General features: G+C 38.6%; 1 protein-coding gene across 3 annotated transcripts in view; it reads left to right on the top strand.

Moving 5' to 3' along the window:
- CDK19 (cyclin dependent kinase 19) overlaps window positions 1-20,248 on the top strand; it is a 137,566-nt gene that overhangs the window by 49,016 nt on the left and 68,302 nt on the right. For all 3 annotated transcript variants that reach the window (XM_080342397.1, XM_080342396.1, XM_080342398.1), the window contains 2 exons: window positions 5,383-5,493; window positions 19,117-19,257. In XM_080342397.1, the coding sequence (XP_080198523.1) occupies window positions 5,383-5,493; window positions 19,117-19,257 (252 nt within the window). The remainder of the gene's footprint in view (window positions 1-5,382; window positions 5,494-19,116; window positions 19,258-20,248) is intronic.

The raw sequence follows: 20,248 nt of genomic DNA, 5'->3' as shown, positions 1-20,248 counted from the left end.
TGTGCTAATTTTCACTTTTTAAAATGTGAGACATTTTGAGTCCGTGTGTTCATTCTTTGCATGATCAGTATCGTAGTTGTCATTAAAACCAAAGGTAAAATATTTTAGATCTTTATTTTTGTCTTTAAACAATATGATATCCTGCTTTTACTTTCTTATTCTTCTGCTTGTGCACTCTTGTGCTCCTTCTCTGGCTAGACAATCTCTTCTGTTTATTTTGATTTTTCCATGCGAAGTTTAGCTCAGCTTGACTGTTGACACTTCAGATTTCCAACGCTTCAAGCTCTATAGCAATTCTGTTGCCAACTTAACTTTTTCCTCACTCATCAGACACTTTCCCATCACAGCCTGCAGCCCTGCCCTGCTATAAGAGACATTCACTTGTGAGGGAAATGCTCGATATCCCTTGTGAGAGAACTTACTTGTCAGACAGCAGAAGAAATTCCTGGCAATTCTGCATGTACTGTGTATCTGTCTGGGATCCTACAAGCTGTTTCATGCTATCTGGGCTATCCAAATGCAGCATTTTAAAATCTGAGACTGTGGCATCAACCAAGAGCCTGTAACAAGCAAAGATGCTTGTACAATTCTCTTGACCGGAATAATAATAATAATAAAATAAAAGTAATATGTTTACGAGAAAGCTATTGTACAGGACGGTCAAGGTTGCACAGGTGTTGACAGTCCAAAATGATGTCCTTCTCAATGGCTTTCTGCCTAACCTACTTTGTATGCTGTTACCAAGAAAGAAGTGCACTGTAACTCACCTGAGAGACAGGTTTTTATTATAACAGCATTTTACTGCAAGTTGGGTATGATGTAACTCAAATTTTAGAGGAGCAGTAAGCTAAAGTACTATTAAAATGTGATGCTGTGTTCACTTAGTAATAAATACTAGCTGTTGCAGATCCTTTTTATGTTCAGGTTGTTATCTTTTAATAAAATGTCAGATACACTGCAATCTTTCAGTTATTATGATAGTATATTAATTTTTTCTTTCTAACTTCAGACTTGAACTAACCAAATCTTCAAACTGATTTACTTCTGTGCAAGACCTAAGAAGGATACTATTGTTGTTATGTTTCATTTATTCATTTTGTATGTTTAAAGTTTATATGGCAATCTGTGGTGTAGAAAAGCTGTAGATAATGATTTACTGTTTCTCTGAGGTTGTCCTTGGTGTTCTAGGTATGGCTAAAGCGTACATTTGTCAATGTGGTTATGGTGATGAATGGACATAAAACCATTTCAGAAAAAGGTGCATGAATTAACTGTTATAGTTGTGTGGTGTGTGATAGCTAATAAAGGGAGTAGCAGAAAGGCAAATCTGGAAGGTGAGCCAGTAGACTAAGCTAAAATCTTACCTAAATACCCTACAACACTTTTTTTTTTCCCCCTTCTGCACTGTATCTCTTATTTGGACAGTATATTTAAAAATCAGTTCTTCTGCTCCCTTATTCAAAGGATTTGAAGTCAGGCCTGTTCTCAGCCTGCGCAAAGGCAATAGGAACCCCCAGCCCTTCATAGAAGCCGGTAGAAAAGCAAAAGTGGCAAGTCTAACATGAGTTAGGTCTTTGTTTTCAAGATGAGAGTTAGCTGAAGAACTGGGTGCTATCTGGCTTCCTTTAAAACAGTGCATAATTTTGAAGCTATTAAGACAAAAATTAGGGACAATACAGTTGGGTGGTCTAGAAATTAAATGTTGACAAAATTCTAGTCAAACATAGAAGTTACTAGGGTAGGCAGTTGCTACAACCATGCTGCAAGTAGCTTTAGATATGTCCCATGTTTTCACATTAGTGGCTTCCAACCTGGCTTCTTTAATGAAAATATTAGTTCTGAAGTCTCTGATTTCTTTTTAGCTAAAACTTAAATGTACACTTGCCTTTGAAACAGCTGTCTCAGATTTGCCACATTTTGGTTACCATTAGGTTCTGCCCTATATTCTCTTCTGATCACATCTTCCCAGTGCTTATTGAATGATTCTCCTCATCTCTGCTCTTCTCTTCTTGTTCCTGTGAGCAACATCACCTTTGCTCCCTGTGGTTGCCTTCTCTTCTGCTGTAGTCCATCTCTAGAGGAATCACAGAATGTTAGGGATTGGAAGGGACCTCAAAAGATCATCTAGTCCAGTCCTCACAGGAATGTGTCCATGCGGGTTTTGAATGTCTCCAGAGTAGGAGACTCCATAAACCCCTGGGCAGCCTGTTCCAGTGCTCTGTTACCCTCACTGCAATGAAGTTTCTTCTCATATTTAAGCGGAACCTCCTGTGTTCCAGTTTATACCCATTGCCCCTTGTCCTATCATTGGTTGTCACTGAGAAGAGCCTGGCTCCGTGCTCACGACACTCGCCCTTTACATGTTTATAAACATTAATGAAGTTTTACATTTTTAGACGTAAATCTGACCAATATTTCCGTTCGTGACTCACACTGGCCACTTGTATGTAAACTATGGATTTTTATTTCGTTGGGTTTGTGTCGAGCACCATTGCAAGCCCAGGGCAGCTGGAGCAGAGCAGAGTTGCCGTTCTCCACCTGCTGCGCTGGACTCTGGGGCTGACCGTCCCTTGGTCCGACTCCCACTGGGGCACTGAGAATCTGGGCAGCTGGATTGTAAGAGCATTTAGGGCCCTTCTGGTTTGGATGCGTGCCACTGCTTTACACCTGAAGGTTTCTGTTGTGTGTGAAATTTCTTACAGCTTTGTAACTGCTCCTCTTAAAAAAAAAACAAGAACAACAACAAAAAAACCACAAAACAAAACCCGAAACCCAAGAAATCGTTATTTATAAAGCTGCCATAGCCCCTATGATAAGGGAACATCATGGCATCTTCTAGATTGCAGTTTTAAAAATAACCTTATTGCTTTTAACATGTTCATTTACAGTATGGTTTGGAAAAACTGTGAGGTTTTCCAAGCAGAACAGACTTGAGAAGGAGTCGAGTAGGGAGTGTGTGACCTGCTTAAAGAGACACGGTGAGTGGTGGGAGCTCTCGCCGGCTATGGCTACAGCCATAAAAAGCCATCAAGTAGCTGGAAAATGCAGCGTCAGAACATCATTGCAGAGGCTGTTTGTTGGCCTGAGGGTGCTGTGTTCCTCAGCTTTGGGTCAGATACAGAAATGGTCTGTTAGAAACTCCACATGTGTAGTATAAAACTAACATAGTGTTTTCTTCCTTGTGTTCTCATGTTTTTTTATAAAGAGCAGTGTTTAAGGTCATAGCAATAACAGTTTTCATCAAGTCAAAAATGCTGGGTTTGGGGTAAGAATGCTGCTTTGTGTCGTCTAAGTTGGCTCAAAAGAGCAGAACAATGCATTAGAAATAGCTTACTGTAAATGAGTGTATATCATTTTGGATAAGAAATTTACTACTTCCTTTAATCTGAAAGTATCCTTTTTCATAACTTGTGTGAAGAGGAGAGGTTTTGAGTTTCATTTATTGATCAGGCTGTTCTGATTGATGGTCACCACTGCTAAGGATGGTTTCTCAGTGTGGACTGGCATGAGCAGTGGTGTTTGGGAGCTGCAGAATAGGCACATTCCTGTCTTAATTTTCCTATAGCACCTTTCTGTTAATGCGCACCACTTTAGGCTTTCTTCCTATTCTTACGCTCTACAAAATTTTTCTGTTAACTTATTATATGCTAGCATTTGATATGGAACTATATCCTGTTTGACTGTTTCTTACTGCAAAATTTTGCTTATTTTGAGAGAATGCCTTTTTATTTCCTTTTTTTTTTTTTAATTTGGAATTACTTTATATCACTATTTCTGTCAATGGTATCCTTAAGAAAAATCTAATAGCAATTTAAAAAAAGTGCATACTATAATGTGTTTTTTCTTTCCCTAGTTTAAAAATATATCCTAAAATGACAAGAGCTATTTATTAAAAAAGAAAAGAAGCAGAGGCATCACATCAAATCCCTACTGGAAAATAGCTTGTACTGTTAGTAAAGACAAGGTATATGGCAACATGTCTTGACGCATGTCAAAGAGAGATGATTTTCATCTCTAGGGTTTTGTTAGTTTATAATTCTGCAAGTTGTTACTATTTGTTAAGTGACAAAAAGATTTTTACTGTATCTTGTAGGTGATACCTGGGTATGACTACTGATCAGTTCATTAGGGAGGAATGTCTGTCTTTTAGAGCTAGAAATGCTTGCTGTTAGGGAGAGAAAGAAACAAAAAGAAAACATTTTCTGCATGGTAGAAAGAACATTTTAATTATTTCATTTGCTGGAAAACTGAAATAGATTTAAGCAGTTGTAATATTTTGTAGAAGATTTCTTGTCTTGACAGATCTGTATAGTAATATAATATAATATAATATAATATAATATAATATATTTCCTTTTCCTTTCCCCCCCCATCCCTTAAAATAAACATCTCAAGTCCTTTTCTGTAAGGTGAAAAAAGGGAAGATTAATTTCTCTCCATGTGTCTTGGAACTGACTTCATTTACTGTCTTGCTGTGTAAATTGATGCTTGGCAATTTATATACTAGTGCTCCAGATGCAGGCAATTTTCAGATAGAACAAAAGTGATCCATCATTTTTGTGGCTGCAGTATGGAGGGGAAAAAACCCCAAAAAACAGGGAGTCCATGGCAATTATATTTCTGGGAGTACTGCTTCCCAGCTCCTCCTGAAGACTGATTTTATCTGGCAGAAGGGCGACTTCAGCAGCAGTGCCTGCTTTTATGTGCTGTCTAATTAGTCATGAGACCTAGTTTTCTTTCTGGCAAGCAGTAAATAAGCTTGGGTTTATTTCTGGATTACAGGATAGTAGTTGAAACAACCATTACAAAAAAGGGTTTTGATAAACTTTGATTTGAAAAACATCCTTATGCTCTGAGAAGAACAATCCCATGGACTTCCAGGAAAGTGAGACAGGGATCCAGTGCAACAGAAGATTATTGGTAGTACAGTAATTATGTGGTGATAAAGAACTGTGGTGTCCATACAAAGAACTAGACCAGCTGTACAGCTTCATTCTGACATCCTTAAATCCCAATGATCACCTTTTGATAAGAGAAAACAGTTAGTTTGTGTGGAATAACATCCTTCAGGAGAGAAGCTGAGGGTGTGTGGGATCAATAGGTAGGATGGGCAGCTGGGTGCTGAGTGTGGGACAAACAGAGGCAGCTGATGATGCTCTGCTGTGCTTGCAGAACAGCAACCCGTGCCACGGGGGCTGTGTGTATCCTGATTTTGACATTTTGAAGATAGTGTGCTGAATCAGTGGCATCTTTTCTTCTAGGGTCTTTTTTAGGATTACTTGTTTGCTATTTGTGCTAAGACCCATTTTGGTTTTTGTTGTTGTTGTGTTTGCTTTCCTTAACATGCGCAGAAGTAACAAGATCATCTCTGTTTCTCTGCAGCTTTTACGAGAGTTGAAGCACCCTAACGTGATTGCGTTGCAGAAGGTGTTCCTTTCTCACAGCGACAGAAAGGTTTGGCTGCTGTTTGATTACGCTGAACATGATTTGTGGGTAAGTACAGATTTTCCTTAGTGTTTGAGGTAGTGAGATAGGAGCTTGTTCAAACTGAAGTGTGTGTGGTGTACCTTCATATAGCAAGCACAGAGATGCATAGATTTCTTGCTCTGTAGTTAAGGCTCTAACTGACATCCTGTTCTTTGTACACTTTAAAACCTGCAAAAAGCTATGTAGAGTTTTTTGAAGTCAGATTTCGTTTTGAAGCTAAAGGAATTTTCCTATAAGCTTTAACTGGAGTTAAAGAAAATTCCTAAATGGAGACCTTCTGAAGTAGAGTTTGGAAATGTATTTAATATTTTCTTTTTCCTGCAGTTTTACACACACACAGAAATACAAAAAGAAAAAAGGAGAGGGACTGCTTTATGGAGTCCTCTCACTAAGATACAGTGGAAGTGACCAACATTCAATCATCTAATTCTGAACAGTGAATTTGTGACAGTATGAGTGGAAAGAAAAGAAAAAAAAAGTAAGCAATGCTAATAGGGCTTACTGATGGACTATCACTACATGGAAGAGGAGTAGACACTTAGATGTCTGTTTTAAGTTTCCAGCAAAATATGATGTCATATATTATTTGATTTAATCTACTGTAGAGGTGGACATCAATGACATCGTGAGTTGAACTTAGATGCAAGTATTCAAGCTCTACACCTATTGATAAGATGTGAGTTGCTTGGACCTGCATTTGTGTTTAAGCTCAAAAGATAGCAGACACTTACTAAGAGTAATCAATATATTTATAATTCTTTTGAAAATGCTGGTCAAGGAGAGGAAGTTATTAATTGCAAAATTACTTTTTAAGGATTCAGTAATATAGAAACTGCTATTACTAATGGTAGTGACAAATTACTCAATATTTTTTGTACTTAACTCTCAAGAGCTAATGAATATGTACTTGTAAATGATACAAAATTGTAATGTGTAAGGAGAGTAAACTTAAACCATGCAAAAGGTACTTCTGGCTCAGAACAAGTAAAGTAATGGTATTTCATTCCCCTTTATATGCTTTAAAAATATTTGATTTCTCTTATGAGATAGCAGCTTTGTATTTTAAGTTTTCTTCATCAAAGTTCAGTGGACAGTGAGAGTTTGTGTATTTCTCACAACTAGTGGCAGTGATGATGGATGGGAATGCAACAGCTAAACCTCTGTATCGACACAATTTATTTGTGCATCAACTGAGTTTACTGATTTTCTAGAACAACCACAGCAAACACATTTTACTGCTACATTGAACGGCATGTTTAAAACACCTTTTTTTTTCCTAACCTTTTCAATTTGAATTATTTTGGGTATGTGTTTTTTACACTACGTGGTGATTTTTCAGGTGATTTCACGTGATTCAGCAGTTTTAGACAAAGAATCACTGCAGTCTAATGTTCTTACCACTCATCACATCTGGCTGGGTATTGGTAATAATCTCAGTGAGGTTAATTATTTTCTGTTATTTGAGACTGAAATGTTTGTTGCCCTAGTTATGTGATGTGAACTGGTTTCCCACTTCCTAACTCTCATGTTTTTCTATGGGACACGCTACACAAATCATTTCTCCTTTCCTGTATAATTGCCCATGTTTCCTTGCTTCTTAAGCCTTTGCCAGGAATTCTTTTCCCTCCCTTGCACAGACTTAGCCACATGTTCAAGGCACTCTTGGTTCTGGCTTAACCTTGGTCCTCATTTCCTTTACTGTCAGCACTTCCCAAGCATCGCTCTTAATTCCCCTTTTGTCTCTTTTGCTCACTCCCAACTTTGTGTCTTTTTCCACGCTGCCTCCTACACATGGAACAGCCTCCCAATTAACGTACGTAAAGATCCTTCACTATCCTCCTTCAAAAAACTCCTGCAAATCCACTTATTTTGTAACGCATTTCAGTAATAACAACCACTTGTCATTCTGTCTGTGTTTTGTGTTGTGTTTTGCATTTCCTGTGCTTTACAGCTTGTGCCCTTCCAGCTCTTCGGGGTAGAAATCGTAGTAGGGGATCAGAACATCTTGTTATTGCCTAGCACCATGTGCTCCCCCAGCACTACATAATGAAAATACTCATTTCGTGAATATCAGTTTAGAAGGGTTTAAGTTTTGTGCTGTTACTAGAGATATGTAGATTCCCAGAGACGAAAGGTTTCAGATGTAGGTAGCTGTGGTACTTACCAAATTTGGCTGTGTATGGGAATCGTCCTGCTGTCCAAAGCTGCCCAGCTTTAGCAGCTCCTGGTGGCTTCAATGAGAACAGTAAATGCTCATCACTTACATCAGATTAATCAAAATCATTATATTTTCAGCCTCTGTACTGGAAACATTTGGCAAGAGATGAATAAACTGTATTAGATGTTATCTTATTCTGTTCTTTTTGTAATGTTGAAAGAAATTGTCCTGTTCTTATGAAGAAAAATTATGGTGCCAATTAAGCTTATTAAAAAGTTCTTTTATGGTGAGCAAGAACTTTTTTTTTTTGCTTTGCATTTAATTCCCAAGGATTAGACTGCTTAAATCTGAAATTTGATTATAGATAGCAGCACACTTTATAATTGGCTATAACTTCTGTTGATACCATTACAAAAGGATGAAGAAAGCTATGGTAATTTGAACTACTTTTGACAAGTATCAGTGAAGCCTTATTATGTTGTCCTTGCCTACAAACATACTATTTAATAACAAAGCCTATCAAAGATTGTTCCTCCATCGCTTCTCAAATTACATTATACAAAACAATGCAAAGCCATTTATGAGATTACAATAAAGTGTGTCGAGGAATATAGGCATTATTTTGATCAATTGATTTGTAACTCTAGTTTGCTTTAATTACCAAAATACTTAGTGTAATCCACAATCATTTCCGTATGTTTTTCCTTGGCTATTACTCTGTCGACTGGTAAAGTTCTTAGGCTGTTGGATGTGTCATGTGTTAATTTATAGTGTATTGTCTACACTGTCATCACTGCTTATACATGCTTATGCTATAAAGTAAATGCAAGATTCCTTAGCTTGCACCTCAGTGTAAAAGGAGAATCTGACACAAGGTTAAAGATGTTTATGTCCACAGACGCCATTGAATATCTCATACATTATATGCCACATCCTTTTCTTAATTCCTGGCAACTTGTTTCAGTCCCACACCTTTATATTCCAACTGTCTGAAACTTTCAGCTTCAGATGTTCAATAGCCACGAACCAACCACCTCCTGTTTTTCCTCTTGTGAGGGACATTTCATTTTCAATGTCCACTTATAAGGTCTTGGATGCTTTTCATCCAAATTGTGTCCACTTTTTCTGCCTTGATTAATTTATGTTGAGATTAAAAACCATAATTCAGTTAACACTTAGCTGAGTTAATCTGAAGTCTATGAGTGGAACTGATACTATTTTTAAGTTACCTTTTCCAGTACATGGTTAGAACTTCGTAGTCTTACAAAATATGAATTGATGAAATCCTTCCAAGAAAATGTAATTCCTTCAACTGATATGTGTAGCTTTCTGCTGTATTCATTATTGACGGTAAAAAACAGAAACAAACCCAACATTGTTTTAAATGCATGAAATTTTGCTGGTTTATCACTAAGGAATAATTTATTTTCCTATTTGATTTTCATGTATGTTCTTTACCTTAGTCTTAAATTGTGTACTGCTATCCAAAGATTCCTATGTAAAGTTCACACACATTAAGGCATAATTCAAACTTATATTAAATATCTTAAATGCATGGTGATTAGGGAATTGATGTTTTCTTGAAGTTTGATACAAATGAGATCTGCTCTAGAGGCAAATTCTATTTGCTGTCAATGCAGTTACTTTTAGCCATTGGAGAAGCTGTAGTACTTAGAGCTTTTCTTTTGTTCCCAGCCAGCCTCCCATACTTTCACAGCATCAGCTTTTTGGTATTGGAAATACTGTCTAAAGAATACATTACTAGTTTTGCTACTGCAGATAAGCAGTCTTCAATTCTGCACTCTCTGTATTTTTAAATAGCATATTTTTCCTAAGCAACATATTATAGAATTTTTGTAACTTTTTTAATGTTCTAAATTGATAATGTGTCTTTTCTAGCTATGGTACAGAGTTAATCCTCAGACTTACTTAATGTATAACTTAAAAGCTTTAAGATCACCTATTCTGGATGTCTATGTTGTAACTTAATCTATGTTGTAACTTAAATCAGAAACTTCCAATTTTATTTTTTTATCTCATTCTGAAAAAGTGTCATTTTTATCACAGTAAATACAATAAGTGATTAAATAAATTATTAAATGTGATTTGATAATACTGACTGTGATGATACATTCACTAAGACATTTATATCATGATCTGGGTATTTTTAGGTTTCGTTGAAGGTTCCTCTCTTATGATTAGATCCAGTGATCTCTAGCAACTAACTGCTTAGCATCAAATACCGCTGAGAAACTGGGAGTGAAATTTGTCTGGAAACTATTTTTGATGTGATGGAACAACTTATCCTTGCCACTGTCTCAAGGCACATCAAGGATAAGAGGGTCATTAGGGGCAGTCAGCATGGCCTCACCAAGGGGAAGTCGTGCTTGACCAACCTCATTGACTTTTATGAGGACACAACCAGGTGGCTAGATGATGGCAGAGCAGTGGATGTGGTCTATCTTGATTTCAGTAAAACATTTGGCACAGTCTCCCACAGCATCCTTGCTTCTAAACTGAGGAAGTGCAGTCTGGATGATCGGGTAGTGAGGTGGACTGCGAACTGGCTGAAGGGAAGAAGCCAGAGAGTCGTGGTCAATGGGGCAGAATCTAGTTGGAAGCCTGTATCTAGTGGAGTCCCTCAGGGTCAGTACTATTCAATATATTAATCAATGACTTGGATGAGGGAATAGAGTGCGCTGTCAGCAAGTTTGCTGATGACACCAAGCTGGGAGGAGTAGCTGACACACCAGAAGGCTGTGCCGCCATCCAGTGAGACCTGGACAGGCTGGAGAGTTGGGCAGGGAAAAATTTAATGAAATATAACAAGGGCAAGTGTGGAGTCCTGCATCTGGGCAGGAACAACCCCAGGTTCCAGTAGAAGTTGGGGAACAACCTGTTAGAGAGCAGAGTAGGGGAAAGGGACCTGGGGGTCCTGGTGGACAACAGGATGACCATGAGCCAGCACTGTGCCCTTGTGGCCAAGAAGGCCAATGGCATCCTGGGGTGTATTAGAAGGGGGATGGTTAGTAGATCGAGAGAGGTTCTCCTTCCCCTCTACTCCATCCTGGTGAGACCACATCTGGAATATTGTGTCCAGTTCTGGGCCCCTCAGTTCCAGAAGGACAGGGAACTGCTGGAGAGAGTCCAGCATAGGGCAACAATGATGATTAAGGGAGTGGAACATCTCCCTTCTGAAGAAAGGCTGAGGGAGCTGGGGCTCTTTAGCTTGGAGAAGAGGAGACTGAGGGGTGACCTCATTAATGTTTACAAATATGTAAAGGGTGAGTGCCATGAGTATGGAGCCAGGCTCTTCTTGGTGACAGCCAATGGTAGGACAAGGGGTAATAGGTTCAAACCGGAACACAAGAGGTTTCACTTAAATTTGAGAAGAAACTTCTACACGTTGAGGGTAACAGAGCACTGGAACAGGCTGCCCAGGGAGGTTGTGGAGTCTTCTACTTTGGAGACATTCAAAACCCACATGGACACATTCCTGTGTAACCTCATCTAGGTGTTTCTGCTCTGGCAGGGGGATTGGACTAGATGACGAGGTCCCTTCCAATCGCAAACATTCTGTGTGACAGTAACGAAAATGTATGGACAGACTGGCTTTGTATTATACAGAATGTATACCACTAGCTAACTTTCTCAATATACAAATAAATATACTTAATTTCAGCTAACAACATTTCTGTAATGTTCTTTTATGCTAAATGAAATTGCATACTGATTTATGCAATAAACTTGCACATTTGTTTAATCATATGAATATTTTCTAATAGATCTGAGTTTTAAAGTCTTTTCGAATCTTGTGTAATCAGTTGTAATTCTCACTTCACTAGGCTTCAGTTTAGCTTTTAGTCATGAGGATAATTCAGATGCTAGCTAATCACAAATATTTTTATATACATGAAAATACCTTTCTCACTGTATGAGGGTTTTTTTATGGAGACAAGGTGTCATGGAGGCACCCCAAAGTTAGTTTTAGGTGGACAACAGGGTCCAAACCAAACTTTTATTCTGGTCAAAAAGGTGCAGCACATTAAGTGGTAAAGAACAGGGTTTTAGCTCTCCAGTAACGTAAATACAGGTTCCAGTATCAGTTGAGGAAATTATTGGGGTACAGCAAGTAATAACAATGGAGATCCACAGTGTGCATACACATGGCTCACCAAAAACAATGCCAGAGCGGTCCCTGACTCCAGGAAACAAATACACATGCTCATATTTAGGCATGGAATATTTTCACTTTGCCTAAGTGAGGAAAAACAACACCTGCAGTCCTGTGAGGAAATATTAAGAAGTTTATCACTCACCCACACGGTTCGGTGAGGCAATCCCAGTCCCAGGAGATTACTTTAGGCAGTGATCCTGCCTAAGGGGAGGGCTCTCGGCAGCAACATTTGGCCTGCACTCCGAGGGGACAGGGCAAGCCCCTTCCTCAATGGGGGTCCAGTTTATATGCCTGAGTCAGATCTGACTGTGGGCATTCCAGAAGCTTCTCTGCACCCCCACTCTGGCTGTGGGGTGCCCCGAAGCTTCTGAGAACGCCCCCACTCTGGCTGTGGGTGCCCAGCGGCTCCTTGGTGCCTCTGTGCCCCCATTCCTTCACTCTCATAAAGACTCTGGCCAACGGGCTCTGGGGGTCAAGGAAAAGAAGCTTGTTACCCCCATTTGTCCTGGTTTTGTTAAAAACAAGTTTCTCTTTTAGTGAATTTGCCTGTCAGCTAAAGCCTTCATATTAGCTGCATTTTCCTGGAGAACCAGACACATGTTTTGGTAAACATAGCAATGGAATGCAAACTTATTGATAAGGACAGATTCACATCTCACCAGAGGGGCGATGAGAAACAGGTGACCAAGAAACTGACCAACACAGTATAACATCCCATTCATGTGAATACTTCATATAAAAGTGGGAGATCATGAGGATCTTGGCCCTTTTGCTTATGGTTGACATTAGGAGAGGACCTTGCTAGTCGTCCCTGCGAACTGAGGCCTAGTGACAGACTGAATCCAGTCCCGGTTGGCTGCAGAGTCCAGTCCAGGACTTTGGTTGCCGGCTCTGCAGTTGCTGAGACTTTCAAGATTGGTTCTGTAGATTTTGTATTATTTTCTCTATTCTTATTAGTAGCATTAGTAAAACATTTTTAATTTTTCCAACTCTCTTCTCTCTGTTCTTCTTTCCCTCCCAATCGCCTGTCCTGAGTGGGAAGGGGGGGAGAGGGAGGGGCTGTAGAGGGAAAGCGGGGGAGAGGTGGTTTCAAGTGTGTACTGAAAGGATAGCTGAATTCTAATGGTTTTTACTATAATTGTTTGGAGTTATTTTGTTATATTTAGATCAGAAAGATCTAGAAGGCCTAGAAAGACCCCAACAAAACCCAGGAAAATTATGCTGAGCCTGTTTGTCTGCTCTGTGCTTCAAAGTTTAGATATTTAAAGCCAGTTAGCATTAGCAAAAGTTAATGTATTAAAGCTCCTTTCACTGTTACTTAAAGTGGTGGCCTCTTGTCACTCAGAAATGGATTTTTCATTAGGTACTTTGGTTAATCTAAAGAAGATGCTTGACGATGGCAGCGTACTGGCATCATTTAGAGGAGGGCTTTTGAGGCATATTTTTGCCCCCCTCCTCTTCTGAAGGACTGTTTTGTGTTTATTGCTGTAATGCTCCCAAAATTGGAAACTTAAGTGATTGCTGTAGAAATACTGTTACCTACTTTTTATTTTATTTTACTTGTGTTATGCCCTTTCTGAAACTTTTTTAGTGTCTAAAACTTTGGTCTCTGAAATGAGTTAGACTTTGATTTATTTTTAAGTGTTTTACCTTTAACGCTCAACAATATTTGTCACCTTTGTTTGGGTATTGATTGCTGAAGAGAAAACGTGGAAATTATTTTATGTTTAAAAGTAGACTTGAAGCCATATAATCTGAATCTTCCTCTTGACCTTGGCAAATATTTAGCATGTATCCAAGCTTCCATCTTTTTAATATTAAAACATGATTTTACTTTTTACTTGTGCATTGATGTAATTGTGTTTTATTATCAAAGGCTGGATTAGGGATTGGATAGAAAGAATGTTTTTTGCTGAAGCGTGGGAGCAAACAGACAATTTACTTCAGCAAAGAGAAGTGTCTGTGTTTACAATATTCTGTTTCGGTTTGATAGAGATGCATGTAATTTTGAAACAAGCATTGCCTTAAGCAGGAGAACTCAAGGAGTCAGGTTTTCTAGGGGGTTGTGTTTTGAGTTCTGTGGATCATCTCATGTCTGAAGTAGCAGCTAACGGTGTAATTTCATTTAGTCAGACATGTAAAATCTCTCCTTTAGCTGGCTTCTTACATCCATGAAAACTTTCCAGGTATGACTTGTTTATTTTAACCTCTGTCATACTGAACAGCAATTCTCCTAATCAGGAGTGGGATGTCACATATGTGGACAGAGTGTGTTTGCATCAGCCTGACTAAACTCAGGCTAAATTTAGGGTCTTTCTGGATGCTCGTTTAACTACTGGGTAGGTACTAGAGGTTTTCATGTGACAAACTGAGTGAGTTTGCTCTTTATTGTGGTGCATTATGTTTACTTTGATAATGGTAGATGACTTAGAAAATGTACATACTTCCTCATGAGCCAATTTTCAAACCAATTTCAACACATTAGGTAGCACAGAAGGCAGACAAAGTGCTAGACTGAAGACTGTGTCCTGAATCACCATTGTGTTTTCTTTTAGAATGCTTAGCTCTGTTTCACTTCTTTATTTATTATTGTTTACATGGTCTTGCTTTGCTGAAGGTAAAATAGTCGTGCTGAAATAAGCCAGTTCATCAGTTTGTCCCCTCAATTTTATTATAATTTTTTTTTAATTGAAAATTTGGAACATGCAGTTAGTAAATAAAACCAGTAGTTTCAGAGGTTGCAAACAGCAAATAATAGCAAGCCTCTGGAAGCATCATTACTTTTCTAGAATGTTAATAAATATATACTTTAATGTTGGTCAATTAAATATTAATTTAATTTAGAATACAGACTTAAAACCACTGCCACGAAGTTGATGCCTTGTTTAAATTTAAAACAAAATATGTGAAAGAAATACTTCTACATTATGTTTATTTTCAAAAGTGAATACCTAACTGGCTCAGGTTGTTTTTTGGAATACAATCAGTGGCAGCATGTTTTTAAGATATGGGAATCTGAAAATACAGTTGCATGGGAAGGGAAAGCGACTTGCTACTTTTGCTGAATAGATTTGAATGTTGCTTGGAGTTTCACTTACCTCATATATAAGCATTCTTCTTTTGTTTTGAAGTGTCTTAAAACAAGAGCTTGCATCCATGCTTTTCTGATGAACAAATTAAAATGAAATAATGGCTGGATAACATTGGGGATGGGTTTCTGTTCTGTATTACGTGACCAATATAATGCACACTGAGAATTAAGGCTTCCCTAAACTTTTTCTGAATGTGGCTGCCTATTTTCCAGTTGCAGCTGGGTGGTCTGTCACAACAGGGGAATTAAGGTGGCTTTAGGGAGTGACAGTGAAAAAAGATGGGGAGAATGCTGAAGCTGTTTGACCCCGCTTATCTTCTTGCAATGAACTTTCCTCTCTCACTTGACTGGATTGTGGAAATCCTCATGCTTTGTTCTTAGTGGTTATCTGTTAGGTGTAAGACTAGGCAAAGAACTTGAGTGTACCTGAAAGCTAGAAGCTTTAATGTCCAAGAGCACCTGGTTCTCAGAGAGAGATGCAGAATGTCCTTTGCACCTTCCCGAGTTGAAGTCCATACTTCCAGCTCATGGGACAGTCTTGGTGCTGTGCTGCAAAAAGATTTACTGCATCAGAGAAAGGAGGAGCGTGATTTTTGAAGCCAAGTGGTCAGGGCAGTTATCTGGGGAATGTGAAATGTAGCTTACAATTCCTGTAAATTATCCGTAGCTTCAGTAGGTTTAAGATTATGGCTGTTACATGCTGTACTTGAGACTTTGGGACTCTTCAGGAACTGAAGAAGCGAGTTGAGAATCCCTCATTCACTTGCACAGTGCAGTTGTATATAAAGAACAGCCTAGTCTGTGCTGGCACCTGCACCCATTTCTACACCCGAAGTCTTGGATTTAAACTATTAAATCATAAATGTTTTGACATGGAAAGAGAACATCTCCTTGCCATAACAGGAGTCAGCAGAATTGCTCAAGTCAAAACATTCCTTTAGCCTAGTTGTGCTGTAATGGCAGCCTTTGCTTTCGAGCTTACTGTATGCCTAATATGTCTGATCTCTGAAACTATTGTCAAATTGTTATGACCATTCATTTATTTCTGTTTTGATGTTTATTTATTTAATTAATTAATTTGAGGAATATTTTCAAAAAATATTGGTAGGGCCATATAAATTTCTTTCTAAAAATATAAAGAAATAGGAAAAAACTTGAGTTTGCTACCTCCAGTAGAAGAAATGCTGTTCAGCAATGGCACCTATTTGCCCTTCTGTTTCTTAGATGGACACTGACATTAAAATTTCTGTTTAGTGTTGGTTATGTGTGTTGGTCTTTCTTCATGTGGCTAGTTGTGTACAAGAAATTGGACGAACTACTTTGACAAAACTCTTGAGAACAGGACTTGGTCATAAGCACTGTGGATTCATTCCGATGGCCTGGGGCAAATTCAGCTTTTCATTTCCCTGGCCTTGCAATATGTTTTTAGTTCAATTTTTGTTCAGTTCTATAAACTGTGATGGGATGAAGTTTGTAATTTGTTGACTACAAACTTCTGTAGAGCAAGTTGGCAACAATAATTTTTGAGTGCTTTTTAAGAAAATGGAATTTTATCTAGTGGTGATATTGCTTGCTTAATGCTAAACTATCAAGTTTAATTCACTTCTGCAATTCAATAACTCCCTCAAGAAAGGAGCTTGCTTTCTTAGCTTTTCTGACTGGGACAAGCAAGATAATTTAGAATGTACCTAAGCGGTATTATTTCAGAGGCAGATAAAAGCAAGCTCTGCCATTGTCTGGAGGGATGCTGCTCCTTTGAGTCACCGCTGGAAACAAACCTTCCCCTCCTCTACCCTGGTGCAAGCTTTGCATTACTGGTCTAGCAGATGGCCCTGGCATCCCGGTAGCTGCCTGATTAATAGTGTCTTGCTCCTGAACAGGTTCTGGCATTGCTTTAAACATCAGCTCGGCCCTCTACTTTGCACAGGACGAAGCCTTCGGCGAGGTTCTCAATGTTGTGTTGGAAGGAACTGGGGAGCCATGGGGGAGGGCAGGGGCAGAAACTGGAGGGCACCAGCCTGTCCTCCAGTGGGACCAGAGGGGCTGCGGTAGGGCCAGAGGCCCAGTGTTCCTGTTCACACATCCATGGTTAATTGTGTCTCACAAGACCCTTTTTCAGTTTCATTTTCTATGAGTCTTTATTATGAGGAATAATGTTTTCTGTGGATCTTAGTCAGTTTTTAAATAGGTATAGAAATTCCTTTTAGTGACTACATGTACCTTGAAAAAATGCTAAATTAGGTTTATGGGTCTCTGTTGCGAAGTTTGCCCCTGCATTTTTTTCGTGCTGCGTATTAATAAAGATACTATTAATAATTTGTGGGTTTATGATCTTGTTACTGCTTTATAAATGATATTATAATTACATGTGAAGGTCATTATCCCCTGAGCATTGTGTGGTACTGGGAAGTAGGGACTCCCAGTTGAAGTTTTGACATAGAATCTACTTGTGACATGACAAGAAAAAGATTTTTCTAAGGAAATGATCCCATAAGGCTTTCCAGTGTAGTTTTGAGTGACTGCACAATTAAAGGATAAGGTACTAAGAGCTTGTTTTGTTTGCTGATCCTCATTTGTATATTAAAAATTGATAATCAAATAGATTTCTTTTTTATTGCTTTTTAATATACAGCCATGACTTTCGTATATGTAGTAGTGGAAGGCTCAGTGGGAACATTGTTGTTGATAGGCAGTAAGCAGGCTCTTGTTCTGATTAATTAATTAATTTCTCTTAATGAATTAATTAATTTCTGATTAATTAATTAATTTCTCTTTAACAACATTCTCTACACCTTTGCTAAGCACAATTTGACAGTGGCTGAAGTACCGATGAGAGCCAGAGGGAGCATTTACCGTGAGGAAACATTAGCCCATTACCCCTGTCATTGGGAACAGTAGTGACAAATTTGGGAGGGGCTGGTGGTGGAGGGAGCAGAGGTCTAATGAAAGTATGTCTGTTGGCTACCTCTTTAACCTGGGGAGGGGGATGATCTTGAACTAGACAAATCCTATTTAAAGAGTTGGGTAATTAGTAGTCTTATTCTCTCTACAGATTAGCATTTTGAATCGCTTTCAGTGAAAATGCAAACTGCCTTTATTATTTCTCTTTCAAAATGCACATAATTGAAAACTACTTTGTTATTTGAGATGCATCTTTGAATTGCCTTCAAAAAGGAGGTTGTTGGTTTTGTTGTGTTTTTTTGGTTTGTTTTTTTTTTTTTTAAACTGAATGAATGGATTTAGTAGTTTCCTGAATGGCAATACATTAAAATTGAGTTTGTACCTCTCATGACCCCACCTTGTCTGAGGATTGAAAAGGTAGAATGGCCTCACCCCACTTTATCCCTTGTACAGGGTAGCAAAACCAAACGTAACCCATCATCTCTACACTGATCTCACAATAAATATTAATTAGCTTATGAATATTTCATGATCTCTTAGCAATCTCTTCATTATCTGTTTTTTTTCTTTCCTTCAAATGACTAGTGCTGGGGTCCCTTTTTGCATTCCATGTTTTCAAGCGGTATTTGTCCTCCAGTGGGCTGACTGACTTCTGTAGTCCAAGATCCACTAGCTTGTCATCATCAATGAAATATGCAGCCAAAACCTAAAAGCAATAATATAGCCATTTTTAGATATTTGAATATGATCTCTGTTGTTGTGGTGTGGGGGTGTGGAGTTTTTGGAATCTCCCTCCTTCACCCACTCTAAAATATTTATATAAGTATTTATTTAATCTCTCTCTCTCTACACCGGGATTCTGATTTAGGGGGGAACAGTAAAGTAATTGCAAACACTCTGTCCTGGGTGTTTTGGTGGAGGGGCAAGATGTGAAAGCATAGAGTGCGGTCCTCTTTCTGGCAGATATTGCTGGTTTGGAAGCTTCTGCTCTAGCAGCTGAGGATAGGAGGACCCAAGTGAGGAGGAGGGAGGGTAGAGAATGTTTAAGACCCTTTACTGGAGGTAAGTAGCCCATCTTTAGGTATTGACAAGATCTTGACAGCTGTTTTTTAAAGCAACTTGGAGAATAAAAACAGTTTAAGAAAATCGTGAGCACATCACTATTACTTTTGATTGCGAAGTTCAACAAACTTTGTATTTCATTCCATTATTTAGTGTTAATAGTTTCAAAAAAACCCAACACAACAAAAACCCTTTCTACTTATCTAACGTGCTTCATGTTTCTACTTGTTTTATTTCTAGCATATTATCAAGTTTCACCGTGCCTCAAAAGCAAATAAAAAGCCCATGCAGTTGCCAAGATCTATGGTTAAATCACTGCTCTACCAGATCCTCGATGGAATCCATTACCTCCATGCAAACTGGGTGCTTCACAGAGATCTGGTAAGTGCTGCGTGTATTACCTGGTTAAGAAAGTTTCACGTGCGTGTTGTTGGGCAGGAGAAGAAAAGTCCCTATTAGTAATCTTGCGTATCGATCCGTACAGCTCTTCCTGTTATTGTTGCAGGAGACCAGTGGAGACTTTAAACATGAAAACAAACTGTGTTTTCACATTGTTTTTATCTGAGTCATCTGAGCTCAGACAATGATGCTAGATCCGGTAAAAGGACTGCAGATATCAATATCCGAAAACAGTACATGAGCCAGCTGATATATGTTGGTTGAACATTCCTATAAGTTTGCGCGTGACTTTGAAAAGACATTTAAGTAGGAAGGTGATTGATACCCTTGTACATTGTTTGGTTTACGTGCAAGTTACCATAAAAGCTAGTGAAAGAACAGCTTTTTCGTAGGGTATTTCTTTTCCATGTGGCATTTTTTCTGACCGTGGGAAGAGAACTACGAAGGAGTTGTCATCTTGAAATTTCTCATGACCTGAAGTGGCTCTTGAAGTTGACTGCAGATCACAAGGGCAGCCAGTTGCCTTGTCTGAGTTACCCTTTTTCCCCTTAAACTTTCCCACCACTCTTCATACTTATGCGAAGTGCTACCAAAGGTTGCAAAAGGAAGAATACAAATAAGGGTATGGTGCTTGCTACCGTTTGCATTGTAACTAGCATTTGTGGCATGAGACAAACAACATGATGGTAAATATACCAGATCTATTCTAATAGTTGTGCTATTGTAACATCAGTAGTAGGTATGGCAGGAGATGTAGTGTAATCTGTCTATAAAGCCACTGCTTTTACTTGGTTATACTTTTTGTAGTTGCTCTGGTACATCAAAATAGGGATGCATGTCCAGAAATGTAAAATCACTGATTGAGTTTTGTGCAACATAGATTGTTCTTGAGCCGTTAATAGTAAATAGGAGCTTGGATTAATTTTTGGATGTAAAGCAAATGTTTTCTTAAAAGATATGAATAAACCAAGGC

This window comes from Nesoenas mayeri (assembly GCF_963082525.1).
Source record: "Nesoenas mayeri genome assembly, chromosome: 3".
In the NCBI taxonomy this organism is placed as follows: Eukaryota; Metazoa; Chordata; class Aves; order Columbiformes; family Columbidae; genus Nesoenas; species Nesoenas mayeri.
The sequence above is the reverse complement of the archived record's forward strand: the minus strand, read 5'-3'. Positions and strand labels throughout refer to the sequence as shown.